Source organism: Citrus sinensis, chromosome 3 (assembly GCF_022201045.2).
Source record: "Citrus sinensis cultivar Valencia sweet orange chromosome 3, DVS_A1.0, whole genome shotgun sequence".
NCBI lineage: Eukaryota > Viridiplantae > Streptophyta > Magnoliopsida > Sapindales > Rutaceae > Citrus > Citrus sinensis.
Window position 1 is genome coordinate 14,376,329 of NC_068558.1, and position 16,128 is coordinate 14,392,456.

General features: G+C 34.5%; 2 protein-coding genes across 6 annotated transcripts; both read left to right on the plus strand.

The window, feature by feature from the left end:
* Positions 1–2,935: 2,935 nt before the first annotated feature.
* LOC102611483 (RNA-dependent RNA polymerase 1-like) lies at positions 2,936–4,804 on the plus strand. Of its 3 annotated transcripts, none has more exons than XM_052439017.1 (3): positions 2,936–3,278; positions 3,370–3,865; positions 4,084–4,804. In XM_052439017.1, exons 2-3 carry the CDS (start codon positions 3,389–3,391, stop codon positions 4,696–4,698), a joined length of 1,092 nt encoding a protein of 363 aa, XP_052294977.1. In that variant the 5' UTR covers positions 2,936–3,278; positions 3,370–3,388; the 3' UTR covers positions 4,699–4,804. The 3 variants fall into 3 exon arrangements, with proteins under 3 accessions (XP_052294977.1, XP_052294976.1, XP_052294978.1); XM_052439018.1 differs by having other exon boundaries at positions 2,938–3,865; positions 4,084–4,468; positions 4,576–4,804; XM_052439016.1 differs by having other exon boundaries at positions 2,937–3,865.
* A 4,337-nt stretch (positions 4,805–9,141) lies between these two features.
* On the plus strand, positions 9,142–10,797 carry LOC127898658 (RNA-dependent RNA polymerase 1-like). Of its 3 annotated transcripts, none has more exons than XM_052439019.1 (3): positions 9,142–9,268; positions 9,447–9,984; positions 10,201–10,797. In XM_052439019.1, the coding sequence occupies exons 2-3, from the start codon at positions 9,466–9,468 to the stop codon at positions 10,585–10,587; spliced, it is 906 nt and encodes a 301-aa protein (XP_052294979.1). In that variant the 5' UTR covers positions 9,142–9,268; positions 9,447–9,465; the 3' UTR covers positions 10,588–10,797. The 3 variants fall into 3 exon arrangements, with proteins under 3 accessions (XP_052294979.1, XP_052294980.1, XP_052294981.1); XM_052439020.1 differs by having other exon boundaries at positions 9,145–9,268; positions 9,397–9,984; XM_052439021.1 differs by having other exon boundaries at positions 9,191–9,268; positions 9,430–9,984.
* Positions 10,798–16,128: the final 5,331 nt, after the last annotated feature.

Here is a 16,128-nt window from a genome sequence, read left to right on the forward strand (position 1 = left end):
ATTAGCATGTTTATTTTCATAATTTTTTATGAATATTTTTCATCAAAAAAATTATTAAACTACAATAAAATTGATTAAAATATACTAATTTAGAATATTAAAAGGTTGTATTCAATAAAATGTGATTTATGAGACAATAATATAATTTGTAAGGGTACAAATGTAAAAATACTAGTTTTAAATTTTTTAATTTAAAAAATAACCTAATATTTATTTTTAACAATTCATATAAAGCAATAAGTATATCATTCAGATTTAGATATTCATCTCTATTTAGAATTCATATTAATTTAGATTTACTTAGATTTTCAAACAAACAAACACCACCTCAATTTGGGGAAAAAAAAAAAGAAATGGGCCTCTTGCCAAGCCCAGCCCGGCAAAGCACAGTCCACGTAAGATTGTGCTGGCCTTCGACACAGAATGTTAGATGTTAGCCATTTCTAAATGCAGGCATCATCTTCATTCAGTTTTTAAGTAGTTTATGAGATCAAATGTAGGACATGTTTGGTATTGAAATGTTGTGGTTTAAAAGTTTTAGCTTGAAGTGGAGGAAAAAAAATGTATACATAAAACAAAAGTTGATAATACATAGTAAATATAACTTTTAAATTAAAATTTTGATAAAAATAGTAAAGTTAATTCATCTTTCTCATCGTATAAATGTGAGATAAAATCAATTAGACTCCAAATTAAAGCAGTAAATGTTGATAAAATATTTTATTACAATTGGCCAACCACAATATTGTTAATAACTTCAAATATAAGCTAATTTTGAGGATTAAATTTGTTTGTCAAAAAATATTTACTGAAAAGAGATTAAAAATATAGTGTCGTTTTCAGGTTTGGACATCCGATTAGATGCGAAATAATTAGCTTTAGGATATAATATGTTTTAGATTTGATGCATGATAGCATTAGCATATTACAGAGCGTGATGGATTTGTTATGGGATCAATATATTTTGAATTTGATGCCTGTTAGCATTATCATGAAAATGATAAAATTATTTTTTGTTAAGAAATGAGATTAAGAAGCATTGTACTTTTTCCCTATAAGTCTATGTTACTTGCCATCCAGGTTACTGCTTCTGCAAATTAACGCTCGTATGCGCTACATTTAAATTAAGAAAAATTAATGCTAAAGATACAGGAGAAAGATCAAAAGAAGATAAAATGAATACGATGTTTAACTGTTAATTAATTATTTTTTCTCTTTCCTTTTACAGGCATGGTGTAATAATTAATTTATCTTCCTTGTATTAAAATTTTTCCGTTTAAATAGCGTTGCTCCGAAATTAATGTGTGTTTTGTTTAATGAAAGTACCCTTAAACAGTTATTCGTAAAATTCTTCCAAGTCCTCGTTTAGCCTAGGCGCAATCTAGGCTCCTTTTGTACCCAAAATATATATATATATATATATATTCCAAGTGCTTAAAACCTCCCTTTTGAGTTTTATTTCTTAAAATACCCCTTGAGTAATATATAAATACAAATTAAAATTAATCATCTACCATCAAATTTTACCCAACAAAAATTCCTTTTAGGTTTCATTTATAAAATATATAAAAATTATTTTATCCCATTATATAGTTTATATCCCCATACTCTAAACTCTTTTATTTTTCTCAAAAAATAAATGATTTTTCAATTAAATTTAAATTATAAATCTTAATCATGAAATGAGGTTGGTCTAAATAAACCCCTCTTAAATTGAAATTACCTACGTAGTCAAAAGGAGTTTTATGAAAAATTTTGAGGGTTCAAAAGTTCTACTCATTGGTAAAGTGGTGCCGTTTCAATGAGATTCAGATAGAGTTTCGAATGATAGGTTTATCCTCCGGAATTACCAACATGATTTTTCGAACAATTTGTTTCATCATTCATCTCTTAAATTGTTTCAACCACCTAGACAAAATCTCATATTTTAGATTATGGTCAAATATCAAGAAATCATAATTCAACTGATCATAAACATCATAAAAGAATTTATTTGTCAATAAAAGTTTAATTAGAAATTAAGAGTATATTTAGTGTTTATTATACACATTGCTTTGATATTGAAAGTTGAAGTGAACATATGTAATCAATTATCTTCTTTTAACCAAAGACTTTTTAAACACAAGTGAAAGATAGAGAATCAAAATAATTTTAATTATGGAGAGAAATTAAGAGGAAAAAGAAGGAAAAAATTAATAATATACTGTGGGACCCATTAATTTTTTAATTTTGGTATTAACAAAATAAAAGTCAACATTTAATTTGATTCATTGATTTGGTTGGTGTTGAAAAACTAAATTTTGTGTAGATTATTGTGTTAAAAAAAAGAAAAGAGAGCTTCAGATCCGATTTCTTATTAAAAATATGCATATATTTAATTTGAATCATGTTGTAGAAATACTTTTGTAAAAAAAAATTGAAAAAATGAAAACAATAACAATAATTTAAAAATATAAAAATTTTGTCATAAATCTTATTGGATAGGTTGGTTAGCTTATTCAATTTCTTAATTAACCGCTATATTATATCTCAGTGTGAATATAATTTACATATGAATTACGAAATGCAAATGTCAAAAAGTGTATGGAATAATGACGACTTTACTCCTATTGGATGTAGCTTTAGCGTCTGTGAACCTGACTGATCACACAGTAGCATTGTCTACTTCTACTTGGCATGCAAGTTTTGTTATTCTTTCCACTTTCAACAACTTTCAATGGTATCTATCTCTATCTCTTTTCATTCACCCTTCTTCAGGCAGCTAAGGTCCCACTCTCCTTCCTCATCGCGCCACTGGGGGCATATATTTTCATTCTCACTTTTTTCCTTTTTGCTAGCATTAAAATATATGTTTCTTGTACGAAAATCAATTGCATGCACACTTCTTCTCTTTTCGAATCATTAAAATAGGGCGGGAATACTCGAGAACTTAGCTAGCTGATCAATAATCTTGTGCCACCACCCAACAGAAAGTATCTTGACACTTTCTAACTCGGTGTGACCCAATGTGCTGAACTAAAACTATTTCACGGGACAAAACTCATGTCAGCCAATGAGATGTCGAAACGTGTCAGTCACATGGGAGTTTGGGCGCTAACTTAGGGAGCTACACTATGAATGGGGCCCAAAGGTCACAGCCAAGTCAGCTTATACGACAAGTTTCCTAGTGTTGAAAACTAAAGACCAAGAACAGGGCACTAATGAGCCCTTCTCTCTATATATACCTTCCTTGATCACCGTTTCTTTCAATTTGCTTCCTGTCCTAATTATTTATTTGTGTATGAGCATGTGTTAATTTTATTGAAATTGATTTCGTAATTTGTCGTTGTATGAGTTGCTAACTTTAATAATGGTCAATTGAAACTGCAGTTGAAATTGTTTAGACGAAATGGCTAAGATGATCACGTTGTCTGGATTTGCTTCACCTGTGTCTCCCAAAGCTTTGAAGGATTTTCTGGAGGAACATACCGGTGAAGGAACTGTTTCCGATGTAGAAGTTGGACAAAATAAGGGTTTAAAAGCACATGCTGTAGTTGAGTTCACAACTGTGGAAGCAGCAGACCTCATCATGTCCTTGGCTGGGAATTCTTATCTGAAAGCTTCCTATGTAAAGAGAAGGACCCCGCACTACAAGTTGGGTGATGATCTGAAGTTGAATTTTGGATGCCAAATTTCCAAGGACAAGTTTTCTGTGTTTTGGTCACCGGAAAATGTTTCTGTGAAACTGTGTTCGGACCTCAGAAAATTTGAGTTCTTTCTGTCATATGAATCTGTGGATTCCAGGTTTGAGCTCTCCGATGAAAGCATTTCGCAGATTGAGCTACACATCCCCAGTGGTCACTCTGTGAAGTATCTTGTCATTCAGGTTTGTATTTGCATTACAACTAATTAATACGAAATCTTCTTTAAGAATCACCCTATGCAATTAATGAACTTCATGTCATGTATCAAGAAATGTTGCCTTTTGTAAATTGATCACTTGCAATAAAGATATGACTTCATTACCATGATGTATGATTGATCAGTTTACTTCTTTCAAAATTTTTAAGCTAAAAACTTGTTTTCTTTATTTTCTGTTGCCAGTTACATGGTCCTCCAATGATTTATAAGAATGATATCCACTGGGTTCGCGAAGTTGATTTTACTCCATCATCAAGCGTTGGAAAATCTTCTGCCATATGTTTGGAACTTCCAACCAGGGCCCATATTCCGAAAGCTCTGAAAGATTTATTTTACTACAAAGAAAGTCCAGTCCAGTTCACTCTAGTACCAGGTTCTGTATTCTCTTGCAACTCTGATCTGGTCCCCATGACTTATGGAAAGAAAAACGACAAGAAAGGGAAAGGAAAAGGAAAGGCATCTCTTAATCAAGTCAATAAGGATGGTGTCAAGTGCTTTTTCTGCAGGAAGAAAGGACACATGAAGAAGGCTTGCCCCAATTACAGGACTTGGCTTGAAAAGAAAAAAGGTAATCCTATATCTCTAGTGTGTTACGAATCTAGTATGGTTCAAGTTTCTCAAAACACTTGGCGGATTGACTCGAGTTCTACAATCCATGTTGCCAATACCATCCAGGGCTTCTTAAACCAAAGCAAACCGATGAACTGCAAACATGCAATCTATTCACGGAATAAAGAGCCTTCACATAAGGAAGTTGTGGGACCTATAGACATGTCCTTAATTCTGGCTTTGTCTTAAACCTTGATTAAACCTTTTAATTCCATCATTTTCTAGAAATATTATCTCTGTTTCAAGACTTTACCTCTTGGTTTTAGTTTTAATTTCATTGGGACATCTTTTCATTTGTTTAAAAACTTCATTATTGCTGGTGGTGAAATTTTAGATGATGGTTTGTTTATACTTTATGGCACAGGATATTAAATCACATCTCCATTGAACAAATAAAAAAGATTAGAAAAGGATGACGTCGTTGAGACTCTTGACTTTACTAAGTTTGGTATTTGTGTGGAATTAAAGGAAATCATAACAATAAAACAAAGAAAGGTGCTAGGAGGAGTTCTAACATATTAGAAATTGTACTCACTGACATTTGTGGCCCATTTCCAGAAGTATGCTTAAATGATTAGAAAAACTTCATCTCTTCCATTGACGATTATTCATGATATACACATCTCTACTTTCTTTATGATAAAGGTGAAGCACTAGATTCTTTTGAAGTATATAAAGTAGAAGAAGAGAAACAATTAAAAAAAAAATTAAATTGTTAGATCGGATAGAGGTGGAGAATATTATCGTCGATACACAGGATCAGGACAAGACTAGTTCCATTTACTAGGTCTCTAAAGGATGAAGGCATTGTTTTCAGTACACAATATGAAGCTCGCCATATTAAAATGGTGTAGTAGAAAGATGAAACCAAATATTAATGGACATGTTCAGAATATGATAAACAACTCTAGCCTCCCATTATCCTTGTGGAGCAAAGCTATAAAAACTGCTGTAAATGTGTTAAATAGGGTTCCATAAGGCTATTCCTAAAACACCTTTTGAATTATGGAAATGTTGGAAACCTAGGTTAAGATATGTGCATGAATGGGGTTGTCTAACTAAGGTTAGAATATGCAACCTATAAGGATGGCAATGGGCTTGGTTGGGCTCGGGAGGCAATTGAAATAAAGGGCCTGAGCCCTAAAAGAAGTCTAGCCCTTTGAAGTGACCCAACCCAAATCACTTGAATCCGATTGTAATTTTTTAAAGATTTTTTTCTTTTGATATTTAAATAATTTAAATTTAAAAGAAAAATGACATAACTCCCCTAATATATTATAATTTAAAAGTTTTAGAACTTGTTTAAAGCAACATAAATATAAAACGATAAAAATATTATACTCAGCGTCTCAACTATATAATTATATAAATAAACATAAATAAAAACCATGTCAAAAACAAACAATGCATTGCCACCAACAGCCGAAGCCTTTTCTAGGGTTGCTGCAATGTTTTTCTAATGTGTTTTTGATATTAAAGTTGTCCCTAGATACCGTTAAGTTTTATGGGGCCTGAAGTTGGGGTATCAAAGCTTGCTAGGATTTTGAATGTTAAGAGACACGGAGGTGCTCACCATGCCAGGTCTAACAGCTTGCTCACATCACAATGAAAATGAGTTTGATGGGTACTTGCATGGAATGGATTCGAGAATTGAGAGAAAGCCTGCAAAGATTATGATGTTACAATATTTGCAACCCTTGATGATTCCTCAGGCAATGCTTGTGCATGCACAATTTCATCATCCTCTTGCTCTAAGTTACTCCGTTCCCAATTGATTTTAAACTAAATATGTATAGTAAAGTTTTGCACAGACTTTTAAAAATTTTTTCTCTGTTTTTATATGATTAACTGCTATTTACATACCTCTTTTTTTTTAGAGTTAGAGTCGAGTCAAATCAGGCTAGGAAGGGCCCGAAACCTGACCTAAATTTAATCTTAAGCCCTAATCTGACCCTTGAACCTTCTCAAAATTTTGGGCTCAGTTAATCGAGCAAAAACTCAGGTCGGGTTTTTTGCCATTCATAACAATCCACAAGAGAAAAAGTTAATTTCAAGGACAGTTAGTGGTTTTTTCCACTGGCTATGTAGAAAGGTATAAGGGATATAGAGTTTATTGTCCATCCCATAATTCTAAAATTATAAAAAAAATGCATGTTTTCTAAGGAAGGGTACAAACAATAAAAGTAGTCAACCGCGAAACTTAGTTTTTGAGTAAGATCTAAATTTAGAACCTACTCTGAAATTTTCAAAAAATTAGTTGTATATTCAAGATAATTATGAAGATTTACAAGATTATTAATAACCAATTCTTGAAGAGGCGCATAATGTAGAAAAACAATTTTGGAGATCCAGTTATTCAAGATTATCCTCAAGAGGATACTGATGTAACATTAAGTAGATCTACAACTATGAGAAAACTTGCAATTAGTTATGATTATATTGTACACCTACAAGAGTGCTGATGATGACCATACAACATTTTACAGCCTGTGAGTTGTAGTAAATCCATGTTGTGGCATAGTGCCATGAAGGATGAGATTCAAAGGTTACTAAGTTTGGGATCTCTCAGAGTTGGTTGAAGGAACAAAAGCCATTGGCTATAAGTGATATTTTTAAACAAAACGAAATTCATCAGGCAATATTGAAAGATGCAAAGCTAAACTTACAGTCAAGGGATTCATTTAGCAATAGGGAATTGATTATCATGAAACTTTCGCTGTAGTCTCTAAGAAAGATTCTTTTCGGGTAATCATGGCATCGGTGACCCATTTTCATATGGAATTACATCAAATAGATGTGAAAACCACTTTTCTCATGGAGATCTAAAAGAAGAGGTTTACATGAAACAACTGGAAGGTTTATCTCAACTAAAAATAATCACTTTGTTTGTAAGGTTAAGAAATCTATATTTGGATTAAAACAAATTTCTCATCAGTGGTATTTAATTCATCTTCTTTCTATTTAATTTTTTCTTTTAAATAGCATTGTTCTTTAATTAATGAGCGTTTTGTTTAATGAAAGTACCCTTAAGTAGTTACTCATAAAGAGGTGGACTTTTAAGACCCTCTAAATCCTTATAACATCCTTTTTGAGTTTTATTTTCTAAAATACCCCTAGTTTAATGCATAAAATACAAATACAAATTAATCATCTTTCCATCAAATCTCACAAAAAAAAAATTCTTTTAAGTTTTATTTATAAAATACATTTAAATCTTAAATTATTTTATTTTATTATGTAGTTTATATCCCCTTAACCCTAAGCTCTTTTACTTTTCTCAAAAAATAAATGCTTTTTTCAATTAAATTTAAAATATAAATATATATCATGAAATGAGGTTGGTCTAAAGTCTCTTAAATTAAAATTACCCAAATAATCAATACGCGTTTTGTGTTTGTGGAGAATTCCGAGGGGTCAAAAGCCCTATTCATTAGTAAAAGTGGTGCCGGTTCAATGAGATTCAAATAAGAGTTCGAACGACAGTTTTGTCTTCCGAATTCTGGCAATTCGCAAAGCAACAAAGCCCAAAACAAAATCCATCATGCAAAATTCCTCCTAATAAGCCCACTTTTACGTTTCAAAGCATAATTATTTTAATTTTTGAAATTTTTAAGAGTAAAATTGAAAAAATTGATTAGTTAATTCCTCAAGTACTCATTTTCTTGAATTTGCGTGGATAATTCTAAAATAGTGATTCGATTTTATTGATAAAAGTTGAGGAGTGGATTATATTTTTTCTTCCTTTTTACCTTGACGAGTAGTTGTTGATTTCCAAGTGATTAATGAAAAAAATTAGAGGAAGAGTAATTTATATATCTACTAAAAATATGTACATACTTAATCTGAATCATGTTGTAGAAGTGTTTTTATTAAAAACAAATATTAAAAAAATTGAAAATAATAACAATTATTTAAAAATATACAAATTCTGTCATAAATCTTATTCGATAGCTTATTTAGCTTATTCAGTATCTTAATTGACTACTACATTATATCTCAATGAAGGGAGACACACTTGCTTAGCACATTTAATTTGCATGTGAATTACGAAATACAAATGTCATAAAGTGTATGGAGGACTTTACTCCTATTGGATATAGCTTAGCTTCTATGAACCTGATTAATCAAACAATAGTGCTTTCTACTTTTACTTGGCATGCAAGCTTGTTTCCACTCTCCTTCCCTATCATGCCATTGGGGGACATATTTCAAAAGTATCTATCCACGTCTCATCATTCTCCCTTCTTGAAGCAGCTAAGGTCTCACTCTCCTTCCCTATCATGCCATTGGGGAGCCGTATATTTTCGTTATTACCTTTTCGTTTTTGCTAGCATTAAAATATATGTTTCCTGTAGAAAGCATCTTGCTGATGTGGATGTTGATTGTTTTGTGCATGAAACTATGGAATCTTATGAAGACACCATAGACACACGATGACTCATTCTAACTCGGTGTGACCCAGTGTGTTGAACTAAAACTAACTATTCCAGGGGAAAAAACTCATGTCAGCCAATGAGATGTCAAAACGTGTCAGTCACATGGGAGTTTGGGTGCTAACTTAAGCAGCTACACTGTCAATGGGGCCCGAAGGTCATAGTCAAGTCAGCTTATATGACAAGTTTCCTAGTATTGAAACTGAAGACCAAGAATGGCGGCATTAATGAGCTTTTCAGTCTATATATTATATACCTTCCTTGATCACCATTTGTTTCTCACGGAGCTAGTTAGTGTTTATTGACATCTCTTGCTGCAAGCTTCTGTGAGTAATCACTCTTTTCTAGTAACTCCTTTGCTTATTTTATATTTGGTTTTGAATTTTTTTTACATCCTAATTATATATTTCTATATGAGCATACGTTGCCTTTTATTGCTAATTGATTTCGTAAGTTGGTGTTGTATGAGTTGCAAACTTCAATAAAGTACAATTGAAACTGCAGTTGAAATTGTTTAGCCGAAATGGCTAAGAAGATCAGTTTGTATGGATTTGCTTCACATGTGTCTGCCAGAGCTGTGAAGGAATTTCTGGAGGGACACACCGGTGAAGGAACTGTTTCCGATGTAGAAGTTGGACAAAATAAAGGTTCAAGAGCACATGCTATAGTCGAGTTCACAACTGTGAAGGCTGCAGAACTCATCAAGTGCTTGGCTAGTGTGCGTCTGTCCTACGGGAATTCTTATCTGAAAGCTTCCGATGCACAGAGAAGGACCCCACATTATGCAAAGAGAGGGATCCCGCATTATCAGTTGGGAGATGATCTGAAGTTGAATTTTGGATGCCATATTTCCAAGGACAAGTTTTCTGTGCTCTGGTCACAGGAAAATGTTTCTGTGAAACTGTGTTCGGACATCAGAAAATTTGAGTTCTTTCTGTCATATGAATCTGTGGATTATAAGCTTGAGCTATCCTATGAAAGCATTTGGCAGATTGAGCTACACCGCCCCCGTGGTCACCCTGCGAAGTATCTTGTCATTCAGGTTTGTATTTTGCATTACAACTAATTAATATGAAGTCGTTTTCTAGAGAAGAGTCACCCTATGCAATTAATGTCATATATAAAGAAAAAATGCCTTTTTGCAAATTGATCACTTACAATAAAGCTATAACTTCAATACGGTGATGTATGATTGATCAGTTTACTTCCTTCAAATGTTAGAAGCTAAAAGCTTCTACTCTTTGTTTTCTGTTCCCAGTTATATGGCGTTCCTATGATTTACGAGAACGAAATCCACCGAGTTCGCGAAGTTGATTTTGCTCCGTCATCAAGCATTGAACAATCTTCTGATATATGTTTGGAACTTCCAAGCAGGGCCCATATTCCGAAAGCTTTGAAAGATTTCTGTTACTACAAAGAAAGTCCAGTCCAGTTCACTCTAGTACCAGGTTCTGTATTCTCTTGCAACTCTGATCTTGTCCCTATGACCCACGGAAAGAAAAAGGACAAGAAGAGGAAAAGAAAACGAAAGGCATCTATTAATAAAGTCAATAAGGATGCTGTTAATTGCTTTTTCTGCAAGAACAAAGGACACATGAAGAAGGCTTGCCCCAAATACAAGACTTGGGTTGTAAAAGAAAGGTAATCCTATATCTCTAGTGTGGTACGAATCTAATATGGTATAAGTTTCTCGAAACACTTGGCGGATTGACTCTGGTTCTAAAATCCATGTTGCTAATGTCATGCGGGGCTTCTAGAACCAATGGAAACTAGTGAACAATGAACGTACAATATATTCAGGGAATAAGATGCCTTCGTATGTAGAAGCTATGAGCACCTACGGACTTGTTCTTAATTCTAGCTTTGTTTAAATTCTGATTAAATATTTTAATTCTATCATTTTCTAGAAACCTTATCACTGTTTCAAAACCTTTACCTCTTGGTTTCAATTTTAATTTCACCGGAACATCTTTTCATTTGTTTAAAGACTCTGTTGTTGTTGGTGGTGGTGGAATTTTAGATGATGGTTTATTTAAACTTTATTTAAATCCTACTTTTGATTATAAACCTATGACTTTGCATGGTAATATTAGTATAAATAGAGGTGTTTTAAACGGGAAATCCTCCATGTTATGGCATAGAAGATTAGACCACATCTTCATTGAACAAATCAAAAGATTAGTAAAGGATGGCATCCTTGAGACTCTTGACTTTACTGATTTTGATATTTGTGCGGATTGCATTATGGGAAAGAATACCAACAAGACAAAAAAAAAGTGCTAAGAGGAGTTTTGACATATTAGAAGTCATACACACCGACATTTATGGCCATTTTCATAAGTGTGCTCAAATGGCCAGAAATGTTTTGTCTCTTTCATTGATTATTATTCATTATATATGTATCTATACTCTCTTTATGATAAAGGTGAAGCACTAGCTGCTTTTATAAAGTAAAAGCAGAGAAATAATTAGGAAAACAAATTAAAATTGTCAGATCAGATAGAGGTGGAGAATATTACAGTCGGTACATGGGATCAGGACAAAGATTATGTTCATTTGCTAGGTTTATAGAGGAAGAAGGTATAATTGCTCAATACACAATGTTAGGCTCGTCATATGAAAATGGTGTAGCAGAAAGACGAAACTAAACATTAATGGACACAGTTCAGATATGATAAGCAACTCTAGTCTCCCATTATCCTTGTGGAGTGAAGCTCTAAAAACTATTTTATATGTATTAAATAGAGTTCCAACAAAGGTTGTTCCTAAAACACCTTTTGAAGTATGGAAGGTTGGAAACCTAAATTACAACATGTGCATGAATAGGGTTGTCCCGCTTAAGTTAGAATATACAATCCATAAGAGAAAAAGCTGGACTGAAAGACAGTTAGTGGTTTTTTCATTGGCTATGCGGAAAGATCTATGAGATATAGATTTTATTATCTATCCCATAATTCTGAAATTATAAAAGTAAAAATGCATGTTTGCTAAAGAATGGTATAGACAATGGAACTAGTCAACTTTGAAACTTAGTTTTTGAGCTAGATCCAAGTTTAAAACCTACTCTTGAATCTTCAGAAAAATTAATTGTAATTCAAGATAATTATCAAGAGTTATAAGATTATCAACAACCAATTCCTGTAGAGCCGCATCATGTAGAAAATAATCTTGAAGATCCAATTATTCAAGATCCACCTCAAGAGGATATTGATGTAACATTAAGAAGATCTACAATGATGAGAAAACCTGAAATTGCTTCTGATTATATTGTATACCTACAAGAATCTGACATTGTCATTGGTGTTGAAGATGACCCTACCACATTTTACTACTTGTGAGTTGTAGTAAATCCATGTTGTGGTATAATGCCATGAAGGATGAGATGGATTCAATGGCTAATAACCAAGTTTGGGATCTAGTAGAGTTGCCTAAAAGATGAAAAGACATTGGCTATAATTGGGTTTCTAAAACCAAAAGAAATTCATCAGGCAATATCGAAAGATGTAAGACTAGACTTGTGGTCAAGAGATTCACTTAGTAAGAAGGAATTGATTATCATGAAACTTTCTCTCAGTTTGTAATAAGGAATTTTTTTTTGGATAATCATGGTATTGTTGGCACATTTCATATAGAATTATATCAAATAGACATGAAAACTGCTTCCCTTAATGGAGATCTAAAGGAAGAGGTAGATCAACTGGAAGGGTTCATCTCAAGTAAAATAATCACTTGGTTTGTAAGCTTAAAAAATCTAAATACGGATTGAACATGCTTCCCGTCGATGGTATTTAATTTGTCTTCTTTTTGTTTAATTTTTTTCTTTTAAATAGCTTTGCTTTTAAATTAATACGAGTTTTTTGTTAATGAAAGTAACCGTAAGCTGTACGGTTAACTCTGGTAGGATCCCTAAAGAGGTCAATACTACTCTTTTAGTGTTGATCCCTAAAGTGGAGCATCCTACTAGTTTAAAAATGTTTAGACCTATCAGCTTATGTACGGTAGCCTATAAAACTGTGACTAAAATAATTGCGAACCGTTTACAAGCTGTACTGCCTGAAATTATAGGCCCACATCAAACCAGTTTTGTTCCTGGCCGCCACATTATCGATAATATTGTTGTTGCCCAAGAAGTAGTTCATTCTATGCGACGGAAGACAGGCAAGCGAGGGCTTATGGCTATCAAGGTCGATCTTGAGAAGGCATATGATCGGCTCAATTGGTCGTTTATCTTCGAAACTCTTCAGCTGGCTGGTTTTCTGATTCAGCTATCTAGGCTCATCATGGAGTGTGTTACTACAGTTAAAATGAGCATTTTGTGGAATGGAGAGGTTACAGAGGAATTCTCCCCGGGGAGAGGAATTCGACAGGGAGATCCTCTATCTCCATACATTTTTGTGCTTTGCATTGAGCGTTTAAGTCATGGTATTTCTAAAGCTGTGAGGGAAGGCTTTTGGAAACCAATCCGGTTGGCCAAACATGGAACTCCCCTAACTCACCTTTTTTTCGCTGATGATTTACTTTTATTTTCAGAAGCCTCAGTTGATCAAGCCTATATAATTGACGAAGTGTTGGAGAATTATTGCCGAAGCTCTGAAGCAAAGGTTAATAAATCGAAAACCAAAGTTTTTTTCTCTAAAAATGTATCAATTAGAGATGGCCAGCTTATTGGTGACGCATTGGGTTTTTCGGCTACTAAGGATTTGGGTTCTTACCTTGGCATGCCTTTAATTCACTCGCGGGTGAATAAAGCTACTTATCAGTCCATTTTGGATAAGGTGAACATGAGGCTTACTGGATGGAATGCCGCGCATTTATCTTTTGCTGGAAGAGTAACTTTGGCGCAATCGGTGGTTCAGGCAATGCCTATCTATGCAATGCAAACAACTTTACTTCCCCCCCCGGTGCGGCAGAAAATTGACACGGCATGTCGCCGGTTTATTTGGGATGGGAATTCGAAGAGGCACAAGCTAAGTATGGTGGGCTGGGACAGAATTTGTAAGCCAAAGACCCACGGAGGTTTGGGATTTAAAAAGTTGGATGTGATGAATCAGGCGTTGTTGATGAAGCTAACGTGGGAAGTTGTTTCGAATTCGGAAAAATTATGGGTAAAGGTGTTTTGTTCTAAATATGGTTTGGATATTGGAAACTTACCGCTTACACTTCCGGAGAAACAAGGGTCTAGGATCTGGATGGCTATCAGGAAAACGTGGGCAGACACCATGCATGGAGCTCGCTGGTCAGTTTGCAACGGGGGGAGAGTCCGGTTCTGGTTTGACTGTTGGGCAACAAAGCACGAACCCTTGATAACGCTTGCCATCCAGCCAATCCCGCACGAGCGTATCAATGATCCGGTGAGTGAGTATGTCACTGAACATGGGGGCTGGAACTGGCCGAGATTTGAGCATTTGCTACCTAACTTTATCCTCATGCAAATTGCATCAGTTATGCCTCCCGCGCCTCAGCTAGGTGTTGATAGAATTTTTTGGAGTTTTGACCACAGAGGCATCTTTACTGTCCGTTCAGCATATGACTCCATCTGCAGCCAAAATCCCGCCATCAAAGAGGAAATGTGGAGCCTTGCATGGTCGTGGAAGGGACCACAGTCGGTTCGGCTTTTCCTCTGGCAGATTATGCATGGTAGCTTAAAAACTCATGGCGAATTAGTTCGACGTCATATTCCTGTGTCAATGGCATGCGATAGGTGTGGGGCTCCGGTTGAAGACATTCTTCACGCTTTGAGAGACTGCCCGTGCATCAAACGGGTATGGTTGTGTCTTGTTTCAGAGGGTGATTATAACTCTTTCTTTCACGCTAATCTCCGGGACTGGATTGTAGTTAATCTTCAGAACAAGTCAAAGCTTGCTTCTCACATTCCTTGGGAGTGTGTTTTTGGGGTGGCCGTTTGGAGGCTATGGTTCTGGAGAAATCATTTCATGGTCGAAGGAAAATTGGTGGATAGCTCAGCAATCATTATGGATGTTATGGCTAGAGCAAATGAAATTCATAGAATTAATTTTTCTCATATGAGTCAGCAACCGAGGAGAAGAGAGATGTTTGTCGGCTGGCAGGTTCCTACATGGCCTTGGTGCAAATTAAATACGGATGGTTCCGTTAGAAATTCATATGAGGCAGGAGCTGGGGGCGTTATTCGTGATTATGTTGGAAATTGGATTTCGGGATTTTGTATGAATATTGGGGAGTGTACGGTGGCTATGGCGGAGCTATGGGGTCTTTATCAAGGGCTAATCTTGGCGTGGGAGGCTGGCATAAAATGGCTATTGGTGGAAGTGGATAGTCTGTATGTTACACAAATGATTTCCAAGCAGGTAGTCGTGCCCAATGTTTCCTATGCTTTAGTGGTTGCAATCCGGGATCTTCTTGATAGGAACTGGCAAGTCTGCCTAACTCACATCTATCGCGAAGCGAATTCAGTTGCAGATTTCATGGCCAATATGGCTCTTTCTCTCCCTAATGGGATGCATTTTTTTACTAGCCCGCCTGTGGGCATTTATTCAGTTATTTTGCAGGACATGATTGGGGTTGCTAAACCCCGTATTGTTCCGATTTAGCTCTTTTTACAGAGCCCTTATTAAACAAAAAAAAAAAAAAGTAACCGTAAGCAATTATTCGTAAAGAGTTGAGCTCTTAAAACCCTTCTAAGTCCTTATAAGTCATAACACCCTTTTTGAGTTTTATTTTCAAAAATACCCCTCGTTTAATATATAAAATACAAATACAAATTAATCATTTTCCATCAAATTTTACCCAAAAAAATTTCTTTTAAGTTTCATTTATGCATCTAAATCTTAAAATATTAAATTATTTCATTCTATTATACAGTTTATATCCCCATGACTCTAAGCTCTTTTACTTTTCTCAAAAAATAAATGATTTTTTCAATTAAATTTAAAATATAAATATATATCATGAAACGAGGTTGGTCTAAAACCTCTTAAATTAAAATTACCTAAATAATCAATAGGGGTTTCATGGAGAGTTTTAAGTGGTCAAAAGTCCTACTTATTGGTAAAAGTGGTGCCGTTTCAATGAGATTCAAATAGAGCCGAATAACAGATTTATTTTCCGGAATTGTCGCGACTCAGCAAAGCAACAAAAGCCATCATACGAAATTGCTCCTAATAAACCGAGCTTTATTTTCGAAGCATAATTATTTTAATTTGAGATT